General features: G+C 33.9%; 1 protein-coding gene and 1 non-coding gene across 3 annotated transcripts; both read left to right on the top strand.

Moving 5' to 3' along the window:
• Window positions 1-1898: 1898 nt before the first annotated feature.
• On the top strand, window positions 1899-1983 carry TRNAM-CAU (transfer RNA methionine (anticodon CAU)). Its single transcript is given in 2 exon segments — window positions 1899-1936; window positions 1948-1983. It is a non-coding gene; the product is annotated as a tRNA-Met (tRNA).
• Window positions 1984-17132: 15149 nt separating this feature from the next.
• LOC103446571 (probable pectin methyltransferase QUA2) lies at window positions 17133-24413 on the top strand. 2 transcript variants are annotated; one of them, XM_008385703.4, is made up of 9 exons: window positions 17133-17565; window positions 18645-19392; window positions 19486-19618; window positions 20481-20721; window positions 21174-21399; window positions 21515-21690; window positions 21826-22129; window positions 22953-23091; window positions 23841-24413. In XM_008385703.4, exons 2-9 carry the CDS (start codon window positions 18683-18685, stop codon window positions 23997-23999), a joined length of 2088 nt encoding a protein of 695 aa, XP_008383925.1. In that variant the 5' UTR covers window positions 17133-17565; window positions 18645-18682; the 3' UTR covers window positions 24000-24413. The 2 variants fall into 2 exon arrangements, with proteins under 2 accessions (XP_008383925.1, XP_008383924.1); XM_008385702.4 differs by having other exon boundaries at window positions 17498-17936.
• The last annotated feature ends 209 nt before the right edge of the window (window positions 24414-24622 follow it).

Here is a 24622-nt window from a genome sequence, read left to right as displayed (position 1 = left end):
CTAAGTACGCAGAATGGCTGAAACTGAGAAAAGGAAAGTAATAAGGCTCTTTTATAATCAATTCCTTAACAAAACTTAGGGATAATTAATATGAAAATATGATAAATAATGCACCAATCAGTTCTCATTGCTTTCTTTACATTTCATGTTAATTTACATTTCAAGTCATGTAGCTCGGCGCATTGGCCTAGATTTTAATTTTGTAAACGTTTGTAATCTTGACTTCATCATGAAATGATTACTTTTTGTTTCTTGCTTTAGTTTCTACCTCGCTTTCATTTACTTTTTAGGGAAGCATACACGAAGTGACACTAAATTTTAAGTCCTCATTCGCTCGAGGCACAAAAAATAACTTAACCAAACCAGCATCCCATTCGATGCATAATCATTTGGTTAAGAAGTCAGATTGACGCGCAACTTTTATACACATTCAAACACAAACATAGTCTGTTGGCAACCTCCAACATTGGTACGCCTATTTTCTCTTTCTCTCAAACCATTCCGTGGCGCCGAGACCGAAATCAACACTCAAGACAAATACGTGTTGAACCAAATCCAGACTCCATCCGAGTTTTGACACCAATAATGGAAATTCAGTTTATAATTTCAAATTCTTGCTTCATGAGGTTTTGAAACTTTATAAAATGTTAATTTAGTTCATTGGATATAAATACCGCACCTATTGACACTTTATCAAGGTGAATTTTTTCCACGTACGTAGTAATCATCGTATAATTTGGTGAAGTGTTTAGAAGGTTTCTGCAAACAATAAATGTAAGCTTGAGGACTCCTGGGAACTTATGAGATATAGATCGATGGGAATAACAACCATGTTACTGCTACGAATTGCATGGAACTTCTCGCGGCGGTTCCACGTTAGGATCCTTCACTCGACGATCTCGATTCTCAACTAGGTTCCCCTTTGGGTTCATGGTTCACCGGCCTTTCCCTTTCGTTTTCAAATTTGGACCCCCGCCAAATTTGGCCCACGTGATTTTAGATGACAACAATCCATCAAAGCTCATTTGACTGAAGCCTCCCTAAACAGAATTAGTAAATTTGGTTCTTCAAAATTATACTTTCAGTACCAAATTGTGCACTAGTATTTTTATTTTTTTCGATCCTGGCTCAGAAATAAAAAATAATAATATTGCGGGGAGTTCGATTCTGGCTCAGGATGAACACTGTTGGCATGCTTTGGTCTCTCGTTCTTGTTGATGTGTAGCTCATCGGTGATACAAAATTTCATCAAAGTCGACTGAATGAGCTCAATTAACTTAGGCCGAAGCTCTAACAAAAAGGAGGCCCAAAGAGGTAGCCTGATCATCAACATCAAGCTGACAAGCGTCAAACAATGAGATACATTCATAAGCATAGGTCCTAGGCTTATTGTGCGATTGATTGTCACCAGACACACAACATGACCAAGCCTAGACAAGCAACTATGTTAAGTATTTGTCGCACAACTAAGAGGAAACAGACGGTTGGAATCATTAAATTCTCATATAAAGGGTGTCTTACCAATCTCTCTAAAATTCGTCAACAGAAGGGAAATGACTTATATGGCACAAGTACACAGTTATGGTAGCGTCACATGTCAATAATATAAGGACATGTGTTAGTTTCTCTCCATGTATCCTTTTGTTATTGGCACAAGAGGCCACTGTAATAGTGTACATGTGCCGTACAAGTTGTTCTCCGACAAAAGATCCCTAACATATGAACCAATGAGTGAAATGGTGAAAGAAATTTTGAAGGAGAACAGTGAGAAGGTCCATACACTAACCTTATGGACTCACGAGTCAAGACCATCTTTTAAACAAATTGGGCCGATAGCTTGTAGCCCGCAATCTTGGTGCATCCGTTAAGAAAATTTTTTGGGCTTGTGCTTAACAATTGGGGTGGTGGCGCAGTTGGCTAGCGCGTAGGTCTCATAGCTTCTGAGTGATCCTGAGGTCGAGAGTTCGAGCCTCTCTCACCCCAATACTTTTTTATAAATCAACTTTTTGGCTTTTCCTAAAACCTAATATTTTTTTTATAAGTGGCTTAAAACCTAATATTTTTACTTGTATGCATCTGACCCCACAGAGGCAGCTAATTTTGTAACATCTCATATACAAATAAAGATAAATACTATTAGATCGTAATACATCCCAATATTTTTTTATAAATCAACTTTTTGGCTTTTCCTAAAACCTTATATTTTTTTATAAGTGGCTTAAAACCTAATATTTTTACTTGTTTGCACTTGAAATTAAACCCCATAGAGGCAGTCAATTTTGGAACCTCTCACTTACAAATAAAGATAAATATTATTAGACCGTAGTACTAATTAAGTAGCTTAAAACTTGATATTTGTACTTGTTCGCACCTGAAATTAAACCCCACAAAGGCAGTCAATTTTGGAAGTTAGTCGAGCATTATTGCATCCAGTATCAGAGGTGGATCATTCATAATTTCATATCATTAAACAGTGGCAGTGGTCCTAAATCCATAATTCTGGCTGCCTGTCCTTCTCCACCAACTTGATGATATTATTATTCTGTTAAACAATTTATTAGATCCATCAATCTCCAACTATCAAACAACTTATTTTGGCAAGGGGATGTGATTGGATTGTTTTAATTAAAACAAGTCCAAAATTTTGATAACATTAGCAATTTACCATTTGTTTTACACCATTGTTACACAATAATTACTAATTTCAAAGTTTTCTTTAATTTTGATCACTAGGTGATATTCAAGCATTTTACTACCTGGTATTAACAAATAAATGAGATTGGGAGCGATCTCATTTATAAATTGTGAAGGGCAAAATTGGTGGCGAAATGTTTTTAGTAAACACATAAATACGTTGCAAGAAATTTGTAGCTCATATTTGAACGCATTTACCGTTTGGACTTGAGGTTACAAGCTTTTTTTCGTACAAGGTTTCATCAACTCCCACAATAAAGGCACCATATCTGCTGTATTTTCGTTTACCACATCAATGAATGAATATCTTACTCTTTCAATAAATATATATACACACACACACATCAATGCAATTTGATCTTTATTTCGTTTAAGAAAATTTTAGATGAGTAAGGAATTCTAAAATTAGTATATGAGTCCATCTTAAGCAATTAGCCGGGACAACTTTGGAGATCAGAAGCTGTGTGCATGATATATGGACCTACAACTACAAGAAATTAAAAGAGTGGGGGCAATCAAATGGCTAAAGTGGGCTTAAGAAAACGAATAACGAATCATATTTAACATGCATGCACGAACCTATTAATTATTTTTTTTCCAAAATTTCTTTTGATTCCTACAAATGATTAGAAATCTCGTTGCTCCTATTGCTACTTTCTTTTTTCAGGCTGTCAGTGATGGATCTAGTATTGATTTGATATATCAATTTCTTTTGGGTTCACGCCTTAGACTTTTTTTTTTATACAAGCAATATTGGGGAATGAAGAATTTGAACTCAAGATTTCGAGTGCAAAAGATTAAACATCTTTGATTTGATTTAGTTATGAGATACAGTAATATTATATATTATATATATACAAGAAACTTTTAGGTCGTTGGTTATATAAAATATGTGACTATCTGTAATGTTGTGATTAGATATTAGATAAACGCTTATTGACATATAAAAAGATTTTCTACTTTAAACTCATGACTATCTTATGTTTATTACAAAACCACCATAATGTTAATGGTATTGTACAATACAAGAAAAATGGACAACAACAACAACGGAGCAAGTATGGTTGTTGTTGGCCTAGCTATTTCTAGAAACGCCATAAACTGTCTAAAGAGTGACAACTTTTGATTTTTTATCACATGTTTTGATTCTTTATCACACTTTAAGCAATAGCTACCAGAGCAACAGCCACGTTTGCTCTTTGATTGTTGCCCTTTTTCTAGTAATTGTATTCTAAATTGCCCTAGCATAAAACGGAAGTGAACTTTTTGTGGCTTAGACCAAAAAATCAAAACTAGATTCAAATGAATAAAATTGTTGTTTGGGCAAATAAATAATGCAGTATGTAGATAGTTTCATCAATGCCAATTGATCCTCCTTGTGCGAACACGGAAATGGGAGCCATGCATGCACGAGAGATTATTGACAATTGTGAGCTCAAAGTCTGAAATCTTGTTATGCAGTTAATGCAGAAAAGATTTGAAATGGGAAGATATTCTGATATCCTTGTTCTAGCCACGCAGCTTCATATTTGGTTTCAAATTTTGAATTGCAATATCAATTTAAAGCACGTCATAAATGTACTAGGCAGAGAGTAAATAAATACTATGAAATGAGTAACGTGACTGATAAGTCACGTACTAGTAGTCTAGTAAGTAGAGTGCCAAATCAATGAACTTGTGGCCGGCCGGTCCGGCTATCCGGGAGCAATTTCAACAGGATAAGGAATAAAGGTTGATTATTGCTTCTTCTTCTTTTTTGGTAGTTATGTACGATATTTATTAAGATAACGAAAATATATAGAAGATGATAGATATTGGACTCAACTATGTCCGGGCTTTCGACCCACATCCAAGGAAAAAAGTCGTAGATAAATTTTTGTCGCATAGGTTCATACCTCTCCTTCATGTAGCAAATCTACCATGATGCCTGGGAGATCCTCGAACCAAATCGTCTCCTGGGTAATTAGTTTGCGTGCAAATAAATAGGTCGAGTTTGTATAAAATAAAATAAAATAAGAAAACATCATCTCATACACCGCATGGCATCACTTAATATGGTGCACGTATCATATTTACTCATATAATAAAGTGTATATGTTGGGAAATAAATTACACATTGGCATATGACAAAATAATATACAATTAATATATTGAAAGCTTCCATTCATAGTATTACAGATGCCTTTTGTCATAAAACTCAACACCTAGTAATAGGTGATTAAGTTGAATAATATCTGTGATGTTAACGGTGGACTATGTGCTAGGTTTATAAAGTTTATGCGGGGGTATATAGATATATATAGAATTTAGTACTTACATAAGTATTATAACTTAGGTATATGTCATGCATCACAACAAAATGTCACGCAATATATGCAATAACTTAGTGGCATAAAACAGAAATAGATCATCTTTAGTATGAAAAACATGTTCAACTTGCATTGTATCATTTTCTACTCAGTTAGATTTTTTTTAAGTCAATAGGTTTTTTCCATGACAGTCAATGAAAATGGTATTGTGAAATTGGCATGGCTTGGCTTAAAATTATATGGTGGCAAAGGTTTCGTCTAATGTGATGTTTAATATAGTGTCCTTTTGCCCATGGGTCTTGGTTTGATTTGACTGTCAATTCGATGGTATACACACAATACGGTGGAACCTGCGGTGTGGTCAGTGGTCACTAACCAAGAGATTAGACTGAGCTATAATTCCTTGTTATGTATGTAGTGGCTTGATTTCTGCATAGTTTTCTTTTTTAGTTTCTGCGTAATTATAATAGTTGGGTTTTTTTTATTTTAATTTGTTCAATTTAATACTTAAAATAAAATAAAAGTAAGTGAAATAAAAAGAGTATACATAAATCATTTTTCTTGATAAAAACTGCACTTTAGGTTTGTAATTGACATTTATTGAGTTGTTACGTATTTCTTGCCAAAATTATTTGCATTTGTGCGAATTATCTTCATATCAATAACTTGAACACTGGAAAATATACACATCTGGAATCTTTTGTAATTGGTTGTTCTTGTTAATGAAGGACTATCCCTCTTGTCAAAAAAAAAAAACATAGAAGGATATATTGATCATATACCTTTTCTTTTAGTGCATTTTTGCTCACTCTCTACTAAAGCGAGGGTGATGCTCAACCCTCTCAATCCTCCCCCCCCCCAAAAAAAAATTGATTGTCATTATATTCGCTTAAATTTCATAATTTGTATCTTAACTCAATTAAACCAAACTAATCTAACCACAATAAAAAAAGATGAGCGGCACCACAAGAAGGATGAGCAAAGATGCACTCTTTCTCTCTTCACTTGGGCAGTTTTCAGTGATGAGAATGTTTTCTATTGTACATCAAGGAAAAATAGTACTCATTTTAGTTTTATCTATTACTCAACTCTATACTACATCTTTCTTTCTTTTTAACCTTTTTTTTTCTGTTGGTGAGTCGTGAAAGTGTTCTGCCAAAGTTAATTATAAGTTCCACCTGGCTTTACTATTTTTATCTTTCATGGCTTCTTGCACTAATTAAATTAAGTGGGTGTTTGTACATTCAAGTTTCGTATCCGGATATCATTAATTGAATTTAAAATGAAAAGAGTCTTGTACCCATATATAAATTTACCATGAAAGATTAGTAATTTCTTAGAGAAAATTGTAACAATGGTCTCTCAATTTTAACTCAGTTCCCTCAACTAAAAATTCATTACCAATGGTCCCTCAACTTTTATCCAACTGGAGAAATGATCATTCAACTTTAATCCAACTGGAGAAATGATCCCTCAACTTTAACCCAATTGTAGCAATTATCCTTCCAACGTAACTCATTTTGACAAAATTTTGACGAAGTTGACGAAAAGAACCATAGTTACACGTTTTGATGAGTTGAGGGACCAATGGTAATAGATTTTTAATTAAGGGACCATTGCTCTAATTTGATTAAAGTTAAGAGGCCATTGCTACAATTTGCTCAATTTCTTAAGGAAAACAGTTATTTTCTTAGAACACCCATAATGTTTTAAAACCGATCCAGATCCTCTTCGAATCTTTTTATCTGGATCCTCCTAACCACATCATCGTGGCCATTCATGCAAAGTTGATGCATCGTGTAGCTAAAGATTGTGTTTAATTTTTTTTTAACTTATTCCAAGAAAAACCGGGTGTTGCCTCTTTCTTCCTTTTTCCCTTGGTCTTCCTGCCGCTCTCTTTCCTTCTCCTCTCTCCAAGTTTCCCTAAATCTCAGATACCCAGCAAAGAAGCATGAGTTCTTCTATGTCAAAATTGAACAAACACTAGGATACAAAACTAAATGTAAAGCACTCATGCTGCTTTCAATTTCACATAAATCTTGAAAAATAATTGATGACCCAATTGAAATTTGATTCAACCTAAGGGGTTTATAAATATATAGACGAATACTATTGATTAGATCAATATTAGGCAGGATGAAAGTATAAATTTACTGTATTGAATATAAGCATTTGTCTGACAACATAACCTTAAGTCTCTAACCTCTCAATTTACCCATTAAAAAGTGGTTGTATCTTAAATAGAGTAATTTGTCACTGCAGGGCTTTTGTTTTCATAGATGATGGAACTATATCAAGGGAAACGAACCTACATAGCTAACATATGAAGCAGGCAAGAAGTGATGTGGAGAGGTCACATGCTAACATGCTACTTGAATTATGCATAACCAAATTTAAGCAGTGCATGGGGGTTATGTCTTTAGCCAAATCACTAAGATAGAAAATCAAAGTGCCCTTATTTAAAGACATCACATGCACTGCGGGGTCCTGAACGTGCACGTTTAACTTAATCCAGCCGACATCCCATATTGCCATGCATGATTGGCATTTTTAATAGCTATGTGTCATTAGTTTTGTGCGATTTCTATGGTTTTTAAAGTGAAACATTCGAAACTTTACTGGGGTTTAGTTTGATTTATTTAGGGCAGGGGTTACATCGATCTCTGATTAAAAAAAATAAAAATTGAATTTTATTTGTAAAAATTACATTTATAGTTCTTTATGGCTACAATATATGCATCTAATCGTCAATATAATTGTTAATATATGTAAACTAGAAATGTATATGTGATATATATAAATCATCATTTACGTATACGTTCCGACTAGAGATGCTCTAACAAACGAATATTGCTCCCAAAAACATCATAGTCGACATGATATAACTAGGCATGATAAGGACCAGTTTTCCCATAAGTTTGTATTGGGGTGATGCGAGTGGGATTATTAGAAGTAGGGTCATGGGAGTATTCATCAAAGTATGAAAGTCGGAGTGAGGTGAGGCGATGGTGTTGGGTTTTGTATTGAAACATGTGAAAGACAAGTTGGGGTTCAAAGCCATGTAGTGTAAAATGAGATGAGGTGATTTCTGATGTGAGGCCACCAAGGTCAGAATGTGATATATATCCCGGTGGTTAAACTATAGTCAATGACGTTTTAATTTTCCTAACATGTTATTTATATAAACAAAATTGACACACTTTTTGATACTTTATAGATAAAATAAGACAAAACGATAAACAATATGTGTCACATAATGCACAGGTCCATCTCACATAGAAGTTCCAATCAAGTAAAAAAACAAAAACCCTAGCCCATAACTTGGAACAGAAGCTACCTTTCAAATATGTCAAATTCTTGAGTGAATCTCAAGCATGACAAGTGTATTAATTAGGTCCTTATATAAAATACACAGTTTTATATAAGCTAAATCCTGTGGCTAACATGCTAGTGCTATACAGATGGGTTGATAAGATCACAAGACCCAGAAAAAGCCTCCCTTGACATTATACACTAACAATAATTATCTTTTATTTAACAATAAACAACACTCACAAATTCCACAAAAGCGCGTTTTAAGTTTCTTCGTTCACCTCTTTGACATCGACGTACGAGGAGCACTGCTCTCACTAATTAATCATTCCTCTAATTATATTAATTTAATATATAATGGAAACAAATGTATATACAACTTGGTATTATGATATTACAATTGTTAATGTATGTTTGACTGTTGACTTTTTTATTAGTTGACTAAAACCTACTGCAATTATTTGATGGTCCTGTCAGATAGATTTTTAGTTGATAATATGGTCTTGTATATAAAGTGTCATAATATAATTTGTTAAAATATTTTTTTAATTTTTAATTAATTATATTATAATATTTGAAGTACCTACCAGTGCTTTCAGCACACCAAAAAATTTCTTGCCCCTGCTATAGCTGATTATTTTTTCGATTAATGCTAATCTAGGAGATAATTATGCATGGTCATTAATTGTTTTATTGTTTCAGTGTGTGCATAGTACTAAGTCAAATGGTTGATGATTTGCAAAGGTGGAAACACACCGAGACATCACGTGAAATGTTTTGACCTAAATACTCATAGAACTGAAGCGCCATCCTCCCATGTATATTATAATTCTTCTTTCAAATGACATTAGTTAATTAAAATCATTAGAGTCAAACAGGGGATCAAGATCCACTATAATTAAGATCTACTTTTAGGGTTGGTACTTAACCATAAACCTGTATGTGAATGCTATTATATTATAACCCTCTTCATTTACAAGTCTACAAGATTTACGCTTCTGGTTTTTTTCATTTTTTATTGTTTTGGTAGGAAAAGATGGAACTTCATTTAGGACCATCATTCATCTAGGAAGGGGATTTTGGAATTTCAAATGCATTATTACTTAGCAAAATTATACACTATTGTATTATGTGTTTAATCTTGAAAGTAGTTAAGTTAGTGTTATTGTTCCTTTTTTGCATTACACAATCAATGTATCTCTTTTATTATGAGTGTTGTGTTAGAGTGTTCTTTTTTGTGACATGTCTTGTATTGATTGCATTGTTTTGGGAGTTCAATTTCAATCCTTAAAGATGACGAAGAATTCCCTTCAAAACACATTGTGACCGATTTATAGAACCTTATGCTTGTGATTGGAACTCTTAAATATTACAATTACTATTTTAAGATTATATATGTAAAAAATCAATAAAAATATTAGATCATTTAGTTATCGAATTGTATAAAAGTACGTAGTTGGTTGGAATCTATAAAAGCATTACAAACCGACTATTTATTTGCTCCAGTGTTAGTTGGGAGTTTTGTATTTTGCATTTATTACTTAGCATTTCTCATTATGCGTTAGTGTAATATGTGTTTAGTCTTGAAAGTAGTTAAGTTAGGGTTATTGTCCCATTTTAGCATTACACAATCAATGTCTCTCTTTCATTATCAGCTGTGGTAGACTGACATGTCTTCTATTGATTGCTTTGTTTTGGGAGTTCAATTGGCTCCTTAAAGATGAGGAGAATTTCTCAACAGCCGATTTATAGAACCTTCTGCTTATGATCAGAACCCTAAATTTTATATTATTATGTTAAGATTATTTCTGTAAAAAATCAATGAAAATATGAGATCATTTAACCATCAAATTGTATAAAAGTAGTTGGTTGGAAATTTGGAACTCATAAAAGTATTACGAACCAACTATTTATTTGTTATAGTTAATTGATTAAACAATCTTAGTTTAATTAATTTTTTTGCTAAAATGATATAATACATAATGATTTATAATATGCATGCTTTTTATAATAAACACAAAAGTTCTTTAATCGACCATGAAGTGTTTGAAAAGGAATTTCCCTCATCTTTTGAGGAGCCAAGGCATTCCTCTTGTTTTGGAGGAAGAACATGTGTTGACCCAAAGTATAAAAAAAAATAAAAAATAAAAAACCTCCATACTATATGAGCCATATTGAACTCAAATTGGGACTATGAATTGAAAAAATTCAAATAGAGCCTCAAATTGAGACCACGAATTAAAATATGAATCTCAATCACAAACTCGAATCAAATCCTTAAACCTAAATTATATTAAAAATGGTTATGAAATGGAGTTGGTTTCATGTGTAACCCACTAAAGACTAGTTCCATATGAGAAGGGGTGTTGAAGAATGTAAAATTCCTACATCGGAACCTAACCGAATCATATACACAATTTATATTGAATGCTACTGCTACTAATTTCATCGAGTTTTTTTTTTTTTTTTTTTTTTTTGGTGTAAAATCCCATACATATTGGATTGTATGTGTAATAAAGTTGTGAACAATATCAATACTAATTAATTCTGAGTTGATGGACCGATTCTAAAAATTTGTTAATATCTATCTAACCGATGAAAAGTTTCTATATTGACTTCTCCTGTTATTGTTTATAGAAAAATTGAGAGAAAAACTTTCATTTTCCAAAGAGAAAAGGAAGGAAGGGTGAAAGTGCTCTAAGAGATGAACTCTTAGTCAAATGGTAATTTTTTTTTAAAGAGAAAATTTTCTCATGTAAGTAGTATCCGATCTTTACCATATCAGAAATTCAATAAATAAAGCATGACAAATGCAACTTAACAGACATATTAATTAACTAATGAAAACCACCCAAATTTCTATGAATTTAGGCATACTATATATATGTCAAAAAATAATCTTCATCAAAAAAAAAAGAAGTCAAAAAATAATAGTAAGAACTCTACTCATGAGCAAGTTTAGTGGCAACAGAACAACCCACCCACCCCACCTTGGCAGGCCGCAGCCTTGTATAAGTTTACTCATCAATGATGACCACATTGTATGGTGAAAATGTTGAGATTTTGGTACGGAGGCATTATATAGGGCAAGCATGCATATGGTGCTCTCAGTCTCAACAGCTCTGAAAATTTTACATGGGACGACAAGGGTCCCAATATTTCTGCCATGCCATGAGGAATTCAGGATGACGATTGAGGATTGAGGATCGAGGAAGGTGGGAAATGGCCAGCTTATTATCGTCCTACTTTCTCGATTTTTAATTTTTTTTATCTTTATTTTTCAATTGCATCATAATTACTGAATCATGACATCCATAATGCTAAATGCATGGATATGTAGGGTTCGAGAATGGACTGGTGCTGGTTGCATTTGTCAACCAAAAAATAAATACAATAAAGAAGTACAAATTGATGATACCGATCGAGCTAAACTCATAGTGACCAGTGCATAGTTCGTTGTATCTTGTTGGAATTTAATAACATCAATACAACAAACTATATGCAGATATCTGGTAGTAACTACACAATGTTTTTTAGTTTCATGACTATCGACCTAGAACTAGAAGTGGATACATCTCCTTTTGCTCTTTCTCTTACGCTACTTCAAGTGCATTCCCAACTTATAAATCTAACACCGTTTCAACCGACAACGTTAAAAGTAGCATAAAAGACAAAGTTATAATGTTGATGCCTCGATGTAACTTTGAAGAGATACTTAATAGATGATAAGTTGATAACCTAACCTAATTAACCTAACCTACTATCATAGTCTACATTGTCAATATCACACCATATAAAGTAATAATGTTTTTTCTAACACAAACTAAATTATTTGTAACATTAGTAGTGGTAAGTAATAATACAATTTTGTTTGAAAGTGTTTTTAAAATAACTAAAAATGTTTTTGGTTAAAGTGTTTTTAGAGTCAATCCTAAGTAAAAATATAAGTGAATCTTAGAAAAGTACTTACAAGAAACACATAATTGGTGCTTCTTACATGAGACACTTCAAGTGCTTTTTGAGGCAAAACCACTTTCAGCAAGTCTAGCGAGGCCCTTCCCAAAACTTGTGTAGTTCTACATTCTTATCATAGAAGCTCTCAATGTTAAAAATTAAAAAACAAAAAAAGGAAAAAAAAATTAAATGAATGGCAATCAAAAGCTAGATATAATTTTGTTTCTTAAATTTTTTTGCAAGAATGAGTGTCAAAAGAAAACTCAAAAGATGTTTCAACATGTCCAGTTCTAATTTGTTTGGATAAAAATAGAGAAAGATTAGGTAATAGTTTATGGTCTCGTGTGAGGTAACGACCCATTATCCGAAAGAAAATTACCCGCTCGTTCTCTCTTTACAGATTTCATTAATAACAAGAAGGAAAAAAAAAAAAAATATATATATATATATATAAACGGGAGAATTAAGCCAAAACTCGCGCAATAATATATAAGCCAAAAAGACAAATCTCGACTTTGGGCAGAAATTGCAAATACCAAGATCATTGACCAATCAGCAACCTGTGTTACCTTTCGATAAATATATGTGCAAATAAAATTGAGTTGATGAAGATGCCATAAGCAATTGTTTCAGTCATTTAGCAAAAAAACAAAGCACTATGGAAAGAACTTTGTATAAATGATGAACCAAAGTGAATTAATCTGTTTCAATCCAAAATCGTTTCCATTTGCGAAAAAATGACTTATATAACACGAGTACATATTCGTAAAGTCTCATATTAATAAAATAAAGACATGTATAATTGTTTTTTTCCACATGCGTCTTAATTTCATTAGCACGGGACACTACTTGCCGATATACCCATGTCATGTAACTTATTCTCCATTCACTGATCCAAACTACACATGACTGCCTTAGTAAAAACTAAAATTTCGCCACGTCAATACATCTTAGTTATTTAATTTTGTTCTTTGAAAATAAAGAAACATTACAAACTAAATCCTACTAACATACAATCGAAAAAGCCAAAAAATTAGACTAAGACTCTCTATGTAACAAATTCTTAAAGAGGTTTAAGACTCTCTTCGTAACAAATTCTTAAAGAGGTTTGTAATATGCCCTAATAATGGAGTGGATAGCCTCCCACTAATAACTCCAAAAACCCTGGTCCGTTATGGGTAGGATGATGACGCAGGTAAATAACTCAATCCGTGACAAAAAAAAAAGGGAAGAGAAACGCGCCATCCCTCACACTCAGACTCAGAAATAATGAAGCTTTCCATTTACTGTTTTTTGTTTTTCTGGCCTCACCTCACCTAAGCTTTCGTTTTTAACAGCGTGGCTAGCCGGTAGCCACCCTATTCACCTCCCGTGTCTACGCTCCACCGCCACCGCCACTACCGGACAACTCTCGCTCACCCTTGTGACTCCAGGCTGCAATCCTCTGCGACACGCACGCATCTCGCCAATCCACCTCCACCCGCCACCTCACCATTCCAGTCCCACCGACACAGATAAACGCGGCAACGGGGTCCCACTGATCCTTTTTTGATTCCTTTCCACCTAATCCACTTAGTCCGGAAAACCGGGTCGTTAAAATTTGATTCAACAACTACAAATAAGGAGCCATGTTAAAAGTGATAATAACTGTAACTGTTAGATCAAATTTCAATAATCCGAATCCCAAACTAAGTGAATTGGATGAAAACGGATCCCTTTTCCTCGTCACTCCCTTTGCTTTTCTCCCTTTATCTTATGAAAATTTGCATGTGTCCCCCGTCAGCCCTTCAATAATTTTTTAAGAAAAAATCCATTAAAAAAGTCCAGTTCTATGGTATAATTTATTTCAGGGCTTCCAATCCAGTGTGGTAATGTGCATGGTTAAACCAATTGCCGGATGCCACGTCATCGTAGTGAAATGTCGAGGAGGAGAAAGATTGCTCCATTTCTGTAGGAGAGAGGATTTCCCTTTAACTGATTCTCTGACCGAAAGTGTATCATTACCTCGTCAAACAAGGGCTTACTTGCTATTCAATACTACATTTTGATAATTTTTTTTTTTACTTGTAAGTAAGAAGTGTTAGATTTAAATTTTGTGGATTTCGTGGATAACAACTTTGATACCAAATTAGATTACTTATTGTGTGACGTAAACGAACTCTCTATCTTCTTAGTGTAAATTATTTTTACTAAAAAAACAAGGGCTCACTTATTTATTTGTTTATTTTCTCCAACTTTATTATGAATTTATTTATTTTGGTATGTATTTTATCAATTTACTTTGTGTCAACAAACACGAAAATATAATTATGTTAAATTTATTTAAACTCATTTTTATTTATCTATTTAAAAGATAAACATAGACTCTTTTTAGTTTTTCACATACTTCTATTTAATTCATTCAATTGAATAATAAATTTAAAAAAAAAAAACATGTGAAAACTTTTAAAAGAAAAAGTGTGACATTTTTTACTGTTGTGAATGTGATTCTTCCTAGCTAGTAAATCTTATCTTAAAGCATTATCTGTCTTTTAGCTTTGCATGAATTACATTTGAAAATCTGTCCTCAACTGTGCCAATTTTTAACCCCACAAACCAAAAGCATTTTCACTGTACAAACAAACACATGTGATATTTGCTTTTTGTTCCTTTTACAAAAATTCCAGAAATTATGACTAAGGTAATATACGTATTTGTCTTTATCACCATTTGCATGTAAATATCTGACCGTAAATGCATGATTGTATAAAACCCGTAATCCACAATATACTAGCTGCCTTTTTAAAGCGTGCTATTGAAGTATTTCTTTGGTTTTGAATTGTTAAACGGAGTGGGAGGTAGTGAGAAGTGAAGCAAGTGCAGAGTGGGGAGGGTAAATTATAAGATTGTTTAGTACAAAAATATAGAATGGGTAACCAAGCCGAAGTGTCCGGCAAATAAGCCGCAAGTCAAAGTTTATATCTTGGCAGATCCATAAAAACAATGTCTCTCCTCCTCAGATCTACCTTTGCACATAGACAGACACACAGACACAAAGGAAGTCAGCAACTAAATTCCCCAATTGCTTTTTTCAATCATAGGTTTAAATTTAATTCTTTGAAAGATTGAGTGGGGCAGCCCAGAAAGCCCATTCTCTCACACCTTTAAAGAGAATTTTTCTTGTTATAAAGAAAAAATAAAGGGTTTTAGTTTCTAAGTAAGAGGGGATTTAGTATTACGATATAGTGATATTCTTCTTCACTTATAAGTGAGAGGTTTTAAGTTTGATTTTCAACAAAGGCCAAGTTGAACCATATTATTGCTATCTTATTGTGAGGTTTAGCTTACTCTCTTACCTCTTATTGTAGATAATATCATTTACTTAAAAAAAAAAAAAAGGTTTAGGATTAGGGTTGGTGAGGGTAGGCCAAAGAGTTAAAGTGATATAGGGGAGATAATTTTTTTAAGAGTTTTTGAACATTAGTCCTTAAAAAAAATTGAAATTAAAAAAAAAAAAAACCTTGTTAGATTACATATTGATTTTAATCCTTTGAAGTGTATTTCTATTAAAATTCTTTTTTTTTGTTATTTAATGTGTATTTTTATTTAAAATCTCCATATTATAAAAGTTTTGATTCTATTAATTTGCACATTTTAGTTCTTCTAATTATAAATAAACTTAAATGATAAAACATGGAAAGAAATTAGTGACACATAAGGAAAAAAAATATGTAAACATGTGTACAAAAATGACTATATCAAAATATATTAAATTGACTTGTTTGTACCGAAATCTCTATACGAAAATATATTATAATGAATTAGTGTACGTCAATGTTTGTACTGAACTATGTTTGTACCAAAATCTATGAACTTTTATGTGTACCGAACTATATTATAATGAATCGAAATGTCTGTACCTAACTATATTATAGTGAATTTGAGTACCTAAATGTTTGCACCAAAATATATTTATAATGAGTTAATATACTTAAATATCTATACTGAAATATTATAATGAATTAGTATAAATTTAGAAAAAGAAAAATCATGAAATTACCAAAAATAAAAATAAAAATCATATGAATTATTAATGTTGGCATTTAAATAGAACCAATGGACTAAACTCAATTTTTTATCTTGTACCGAGAATTAATCTAAATTTCATTTTATTTAAGGATTAAAATCTAATTTTTATTTTTTTTTTATTTTTTTTATAGGCTTAGAGATTCATTCCTTAATATTACACAAAATACGAGTTTTTGGTTTAAAATAATAGGTTTTTTACCAAGATTCAATAGGTTAAATTATATTCAAAAATGGTTCAACGATTTAAAAGTTAACTCAAACCGGATTCTGTTTTAAATTGTTCTTTTACTATATTAAATAAAGTTAAATATATTAAATACATATGAGTATTGTAGCCAAAATTTAAATTTTATTGTAAAAATGAGTATTTGCTTTTCAAAATGAAAATATACTTTGACAGTACATTTTCACGCTCACAGCAAACCAATTTTACTTCTTGAAATATTCTAATAAAGATGTCACTGGAGTTGTAAAATGTCTGTTTTGCATTCTCAATTTCACGAGAGATTTTTCAGTGTGACCGGTACACGGGATTGTACACCACGTGTCACTATGCAAATAGTGGTATATGTGTGCTAAAAAGTTAATAACTTAACAAAATAAAATTTCTCACCACTCCTATTAAAACACGTGATATACCACTTGTGTTCCCGTTACAACTAAAAATTTCTCTAATTTCACATCTTTACATTAAAATTGTTATAAAGTGATAATAAAGCAACGAGACATTCTTTGTGAGGACAAAAGAAAGTCTACTTAAGAAAACAAACCACCGTCTGGTCAAAGAGTTCAAATAACATAAATATAGTTAATTGAGTGGATACTACATACTGAAAACTCATTAGGGGTATGCTTAATAAATAATTAACAACATTCACAAGGTTTTTGAAATCTTATAACAAATTTTCTTTCTCGAAATTTCACTTGTACAAAAACAAAAAAAAAAACCTTGAAATTTCTTCCGAAATATCGGTATAACAAATTCACCAAACACCTCTATAGTGGTGAGATAAAGACTAGTGAGTGTGAGTGGTGATACCAACTCATGTAGATCGAAGCTAGTCGGAAGGAGGTCTCTTTCGTGGAAGACCATGTGGCTCTCTACTGGCGACCAAAATAATATGAATGGCAAATTGGGAAGAATTTGGGGCATTTGATATCACATTTGCGACTCCCAAAAAGTGTGAATTAAGAATTTACAGCAGCGGCGCACTTCTTCTCCTGCATGGTAACACATAGCGTGTTCTTTCTGCATATATTAAAACAATTTCTTAAGCATATACAATCAATATTTATATATATATTTATACTCTCTCTATAGTAGTGTATTTTCTCTTTTCATGTTACATAGTACTCAGTTTTCACGAGCTCTGTCCTCCTGATTGGATCGGTGTAAAATCCTCTCCCTCCCTCTCTCTCTACTCTCTCCTCTTTTTCTGTGAGCTAAGCATTTGAGCGAAGAGGGATGAAATCGGAGTCAGAGCAGCACAAGTGTTTGTGGCAATAAACAGACCGATTTCCTTCCAACAATTTCTTGGCTCTTATTTTCTGTTTCTTTCTCTTTATCCATTGCCCTCTTCTCTTTCCCTAATTAAAAAGGTACCGTTTTTTCTGCAACTACTTCTTCTCTCACTTTTGCTACATTTGGCGCCTTCTGCACAATGGGTAACCACTGTTTTTGTTATCGGTGGATTGATCTCAAATGGGTTTTGCTCGCTTTGTCCTCCTGGGTCTTTTTTTTTACACACTGAAATTTGAGTATAAATATGCTTGCCCTTTTGTTATTAGTTCATTTGGGTACTTGACGGTGATTTAGTTTTTGGTTTTTTTGGGTGTGCGAAGTGATCCAAATCTTTAGTTTATATGTAAATGCATCTGCTTTCTGTCTCTTAATTTCTGCAAATCTTAATTGTTCTGTCTTCCTTTTTTTTTTTTTTTTCTGGTTTATTCTTCCCAATTGATTCTTGGTTAAAGTGATTTCCTTTTCTCTTTAATCTATCGAAACGTTTACGGGGTCTGTCTTGCAGCTTGGTTAATGGATCTAGTGAGGGAATGATCATACTTCTCAGGGAATACTTTTGATTCATTCCTTTTTTTTAAAGCTTATTTGATGAAGTTATGACCTCACCAGAAAAAGAAAGCTTTGTTGAATGATGAATTTTGCAATTTTCTTAGGATTTAACTAAAGAACATTTGTGGGTTTCTGTCTTTTGTTTTTCACCTTTCAGCTTGTTTTTCTCTTGTTTGAGCTTTCCTGGATGTCTTTTGGTTGTGTATGATCTTTAATTTTATCTTTTCTTTCAACAGACTCTTGTTCCGCGGTCTGCATCGATTGAAATCAAAGAATGGTTAGACCTCTGCATCGAGGTCCGTCTGGGCCGCGGATGTCTGGCAGTAGCAATGATTTTTTTGACTCCCAAATGAAAGATAAAACAGATAAAGAAGATTTGGACAGAAGAGCTTCTTCGGATAACAATAGTTTTGCATTTAAATTTCCCATTCGAGTACTTTTTCCGGACAATTCTCCTTCCAAACATGGAAATACCGAAAATGGCTTTACATCTGATCCCTTCATGGCTGGTACTCCCAGAAGTCGGCACAAGTTAACACTGCTACTGTTGAAGTTAAGTTTAGTTTTGATTGTTATTCTAGCTCTTACTGGATCCTTTTGGTGGACACTCTCCATCTCAACAACTTCAAGAGGTCACATATACCATGGATACCGGCGACTCCAACAGCAACTTGTTTCTGACCTGTGGCATATTGGAGAGCTTTCTCTTGGTTCTTCAAGGTTGAGAGACTTGGAGTTTTGTCCTCAGGAGTACGAAAATAATGTTCCATGCTTCAATGTTTCGGAGAATCTTGCCTTAGGTCTTGCTGATGGCAACGAGTATGACCGGCATTGTGAGAATGGGATGAGGCAAAATTGTTTGGTTCTTCCACCTGTGAATTATAAGATTCCTCTTAGGTGGCCTACTGGTAGAGATGTCATCTGGGTGGGGAATGTGAAAATAACAGCGCAGGAGGTACTTTCTTCTGGAAGCTTGACGAAGAGGTGAGCTGGGATTTGTCTTGTAAGCGAACTTTGCTCTAATTCTATTAACCTATCCTGGTCTTGCATTAATTTTGAGTTTCCATATGCTTACAGGATGATGATGTTGGAAGAAGAGCAAATTTCATTCCGTTCAGCCTCCTTGATGTTTGATGGTGTTGAAGACTACTCGCACCAAATTGCAGAAATGATAGGACTGAGAAATGAATCCAATTTCATACACGCTGGGGTAAGTGCATTGGAATTTTTGTGTATTAGTTGTTGGAACCGACCCCACATAACAATGGAATCATTTGTTATCCTGTTCCTTTCTCTTGATTGATTCCCTTCATGTAGTTTATTTCACTTATATTTAGGTAGAAGTTTAGTTAAGCCAGTTGACATCTTTATTTTAATGCACATAATCATATTAAACAAGAAGGTGTTAGGAATATTATGTAGAATTTAGGCCAAGCGGTTAACATCTTTATTTTAATGATGTTAATCATATTGAACAAGAAGGGGTCCTAGCCTAACCCCCGGTCCAGAATATTCAGTTTACGAATTGAATCAGCACCTTTTTTTATGTGGTAGTCGGAATTGACATGTGGGTTAATACGTCAAACATCACCATTGGCATGAAAATTGCAAAAGCTTAGGTAATAACCAGTTCAAACTGTTTCAAGCTCGTTTACGTTTAACATTGCTAACTCCAAAAGAGACTGCAAATACTTTATAACTCCTTAGGGTATCCTACCAAGTTGCTTTTTTAGCTTTGGTTCCATACGTGTACATATGAACCCATACATACCACCTAGAAGGGTACATGTCATATCCATTGGTTTTTGATTCATGATTGATCGTTACAGAAAATCTTATATATGATCTGATTATGTCATAGACAAATAGAGCATACTGTTGTTATATTATGATCACTTGTAGTGTATTTTCTCTGGGATGCACTGCAACACAGTTATGTGCCATATGGACTATGGTATGTAGACGCTTGTGTCTATGTACATATTGTCAAGATGTGTGGTGGTTGCACTGAATTTAAATCTCTGCTTTTATGTTTGAATTGGTGAATGAAACTGTCAACATTAATTCTGCAGGTGAGAACCATCTTGGATATAGGATGTGGTTATGGTAGTTTCGGAGCACATCTCTTTTCCAGTCAGATCCTAACTATGTGCATTGCAAACTATGAGGCTTCAGGAAGCCAAGTTCAGATGACTCTTGAAAGGGGTCTTCCTGCAATGATTGGTTCTTTTATTTTGAAACAGTTGCCTTATCCATCTCTCTCTTTTGATATGTTGCACTGTGCACGATGTGGCATTGATTGGGACCAACAAGGTAATGCTCCTCCTCATTAACAAGTGTTTTCTTTTTGTGCCTGCATACACCAGACCTTTTAACCAACACTACTAACCTACTACTTCTAATTGTACTCCATGAAGTGCATATAGTTTAAATGTTCAGTCTGCATTATGTTCTTGTTTTCTGTAATAGAATTCTTTCTGTATTAAAGAGTTTTCAGAAATATAATTAGACAAAGTTTTTGGATTTGCAATTTTGTTGAGAAGTGGGATTGCTGAAAACATCACACTCAACCATTAATATACTAATAGGAGAAAAGTCTTCAGTAACAGAAACAAGTTGATGTGATGCGCAAACCTTTGCTTGTATAACCTCAGAATCTGGACTGTGAGTTTGAGCACCTTGGTATTCACTCTGAATTTCTTGATCTGGATGGGTCCATGTTTACCGTATATTAATCATATGTACAATTATGTTATGTGCTACAGATGGGATCCTCTTGATTGAGGTTGATAGAGTTTTGAAACCTGGTGGATACTTTGTCTGGACATCACCTATTACCAATGCCGAGACATTTCGTCGTAACAAAGTGAATCAGAAAAGGTGGAACCTTGTACGTGATTTTGCAGAAAATCTCTGCTGGGAGATGTTATCGCAGCAAGATGAAACAGTTGTATGGAAAAAGACTAGTAAAAGGAATTGTTATAGTTCACGGTAAGGAAACTAACATGGATTTTCTTTTGAATGTGGGATCATAAGTGTTTGGTCTTTTAGTGCACAAGAATAAGAGCCAAAACTGATATGTAGTACAATCTACTTATTTCTTCAGGAAACCAGGTTCAGGTCCCTCTATATGCAGCAAGGGTCATGATGTTGAATCTCCATATTATCGACCACTCAAAGCCTGTATTAGTGGAACTCAAAGCCGCAGATGGATACCTATTGAAGAGAGGAAAACCTGGCCTTCTAGGGCTAATCCGAACAAGAGTGAACTTGCCATATATGGTACTTGTTATGTTCTTGATATAGCCTATTTTGTAGAGAAAACAAAGACATTGCTCAGCCACTGACTAGTCTATTGTCTCCTAATTTGTTTTCGTGAAAATCATATAATTCATGTGTATTGAAATTTTCGTGCAGGATTACATCCCGAAGAACTTGCTGAGGATGCTGAGACATGGAAAATGGCAGTACGGAATTATTGGTCTCTTCTGTCACCATTGATATTCTCAGATCATCCAAAGAGACCTGGAGATGAAGATCCTTCACCGCCCTATAATATGCTTAGAAACGTACTAGACATGAATGCTCATTTTGGTGGTTTTAATTCTGCATTATTGGAAGCTGGAAAGTCCGCATGGGTCATGAATGTGGTCCCAACAAATGGACCCAATTATCTGCCCTTGATCCTAGACAGGGGATTTGTTGGTGTTCTGCATGATTGGTAAAGCTACTTTTTTTTTTTCTCACATTTTTTTCCTTACGACTTGGGAGCAGCCTCTCCATAAATGGAGGTAAGGCTAGCCGACATTCACCTCTCCCAGACCCTGCGTAAAGCGGGAGCCTTGTGCACTGGGTACGACCTTTTATTTTTTTCCTTACAATTACTCTTAAGCATCATGTTTAACTTGGAACCTCTTAACCAAATTTCACCTGCAAAAGACCACATCTCGGCTTAGAATTGCTTGGGATCTGAAGTCTTGTTGCAGTGAATTCTTTTTTTTTTTTTCTTCAAAAGAGCCCACCGGTTTACTTTCACATGGATAGGATATAACGTAGATTACTTATTTTTCTGTCTGGATGTTTAGTAGGCAACTTAGTGATCCTTCCCTTTTGTTAATTGTGGCGTAAAACCAAACCGGAATTTTCTTTCATAAAAAAGACTTCTAGCTCTTTGTATTATGCTGACTTTACACAGGTTTGATGGGTAAATTCTTGATGGGGGAAATAATTCAGCATTAAAATACTTTTGTTACTTCGGAGTTATCTGGAAAAAAAAAAAAAAGCAGTGCATACTGAGGGATGTCATCATGCTATTGGTTTGTGAGAGGACATTTGTAACTGTTGAATTATTGAGCCCAGTGGATTGAATTTGACATAAAAGTGGTATTATCATGGTTGAAAAGTTGATTTGCCTCCAGCATGTTTTACATCATGTTCTGGAGTCTGGAAGCTGGACTCATATCGTCATTTGTACTTGTTGTAAATGCTGCATCGTTGTTCCTTTGTAGGTTTTTGTTTTAACAAGAAATTTTATCTGTTTCTAGGTGTGAACCCTTTCCAACATACCCAAGAACTTATGATATGGTGCATGCAGCAGGACTTCTTTCCCTTGAAAGTGATCATCAGCGCAGATGTACCATTCTTGATCTATTCACAGAGATTGATCGATTACTTCGTCCAGAGGTACCCATATTAAATAATTCTCATCACATTTCATCTACTACGGTTATTTTACCAGTCCTTACAAAAATCTCATTGTGCTCTCCTCACATATGTATATTTCTTTCTAAAGATAGAAAGTTTGGAGTGCACGATGAGAATTTTGGATTGCCAATAACAATTCCCTATGGCTTTTTGCACTCGAGATTGAATTCATTGCTATTCAAAGTTTGTCAGTCATATTATTCATAGGTTTACAATTTAAACAAGATGTAAGTTTTGTGGGTGATTTGTTACATCCAAAAGAGAAACTGCATATATGGATCTGTGGAGCTATAATACTTCAGATTAACAAAGAAAGTTTTATTTGGTTTGGTGGTACCGATAATGGTGGTTGGTTTTATCTCTTACAGAAAAATAATGGCTGTTGGTTTTGTGTGTCTTCTAATCAAGCGTGGTTTATTTTCCGTACGGGTAGTTTGCCTTTAACCTAAAGAATGGAATAACTTTTAAGATTTTCTAGGACAGTCGCACATCAGTTCTTATAGATGTGTATATATCTGTTTACATGTCAGGATGCAACTGGCATAGACAATTTTGTCTTGTTTTGTACAGTTTCTTATACCGTCGAGGTTTATGGAAATTAACAACAAAGTTAACTCGAGTTCCACCAAAACACAATAGACCACTTACAGTTGCTATGTAGGATGGCTTTTTGTTTGCTTCGTTATGTTTGTATTTTGAACTCTTCTGATATTAGTGATTGTTTGCAGGGTTGGGTGATATTCCACGACAAAGCTGCTCTCATCGAATCAGCGAGAGCTCTCACGACAGGGCTGAAATGGGAGGCACGCGTGGTGGAAATCGAAAGCAACAGCGATGAAAAGCTCCTCATCTGCCAAAAGTCTTTCTTCAAGAAGCAAGCAAACTAATAAAGCAGTTTCCAAAGGGGAGCCTGAGATACACGGTGGTAATATCACTCGATTCATATTCATTTACTTATTTTACTCAATCATCATAAAGCTCTGCCATTGAAAGGAGAGGGAACCAAAATTTTTTGGACAGACGAAACCAAAGAAACAACACGACGCCTATGGAGCCGGCCGTAAGGCCGCCATAGGACATAGGGCAATGTAATTATTTATGGTATTGAGGTCCGGAAGCAAAGTGAGAGAGAGGAGTGTAGATTATATTTTTAATCTTCCATGTAATTTCTCGTTGTTACTGTACAGAACCACATGATTAAGATTGTGAAGATCATTACAGCATAAACAAATGCAGTCAGTTTGTTATAGTGTATAAAACATGCTTGTCAATGCATTAATGTCAAGCACCCTCAACCTCAATAGTAGATTTAATTACATTTCAAAGCTTACAAATCACGAATATGGCTACAATATTTACATGTGTTTGATATCTATATATGTCAAGCACCCTCAAACTTTGAGATCTATATATTTCTCAATCAAGTGTCAAAACTTATAAGACCCCATATTATTTATTTTACTATAATTTCTCCGAAGATCATGACCGCCTTCCTAAAATAAATCTCGTC

Source organism: Malus domestica, chromosome 08, assembly GCF_042453785.1.
Source record: "Malus domestica chromosome 08, GDT2T_hap1".
Classification (NCBI taxonomy): Eukaryota; Viridiplantae; Streptophyta; class Magnoliopsida; order Rosales; family Rosaceae; genus Malus; species Malus domestica.
This window is presented reverse-complemented; position numbering and strand designations above follow the sequence as displayed.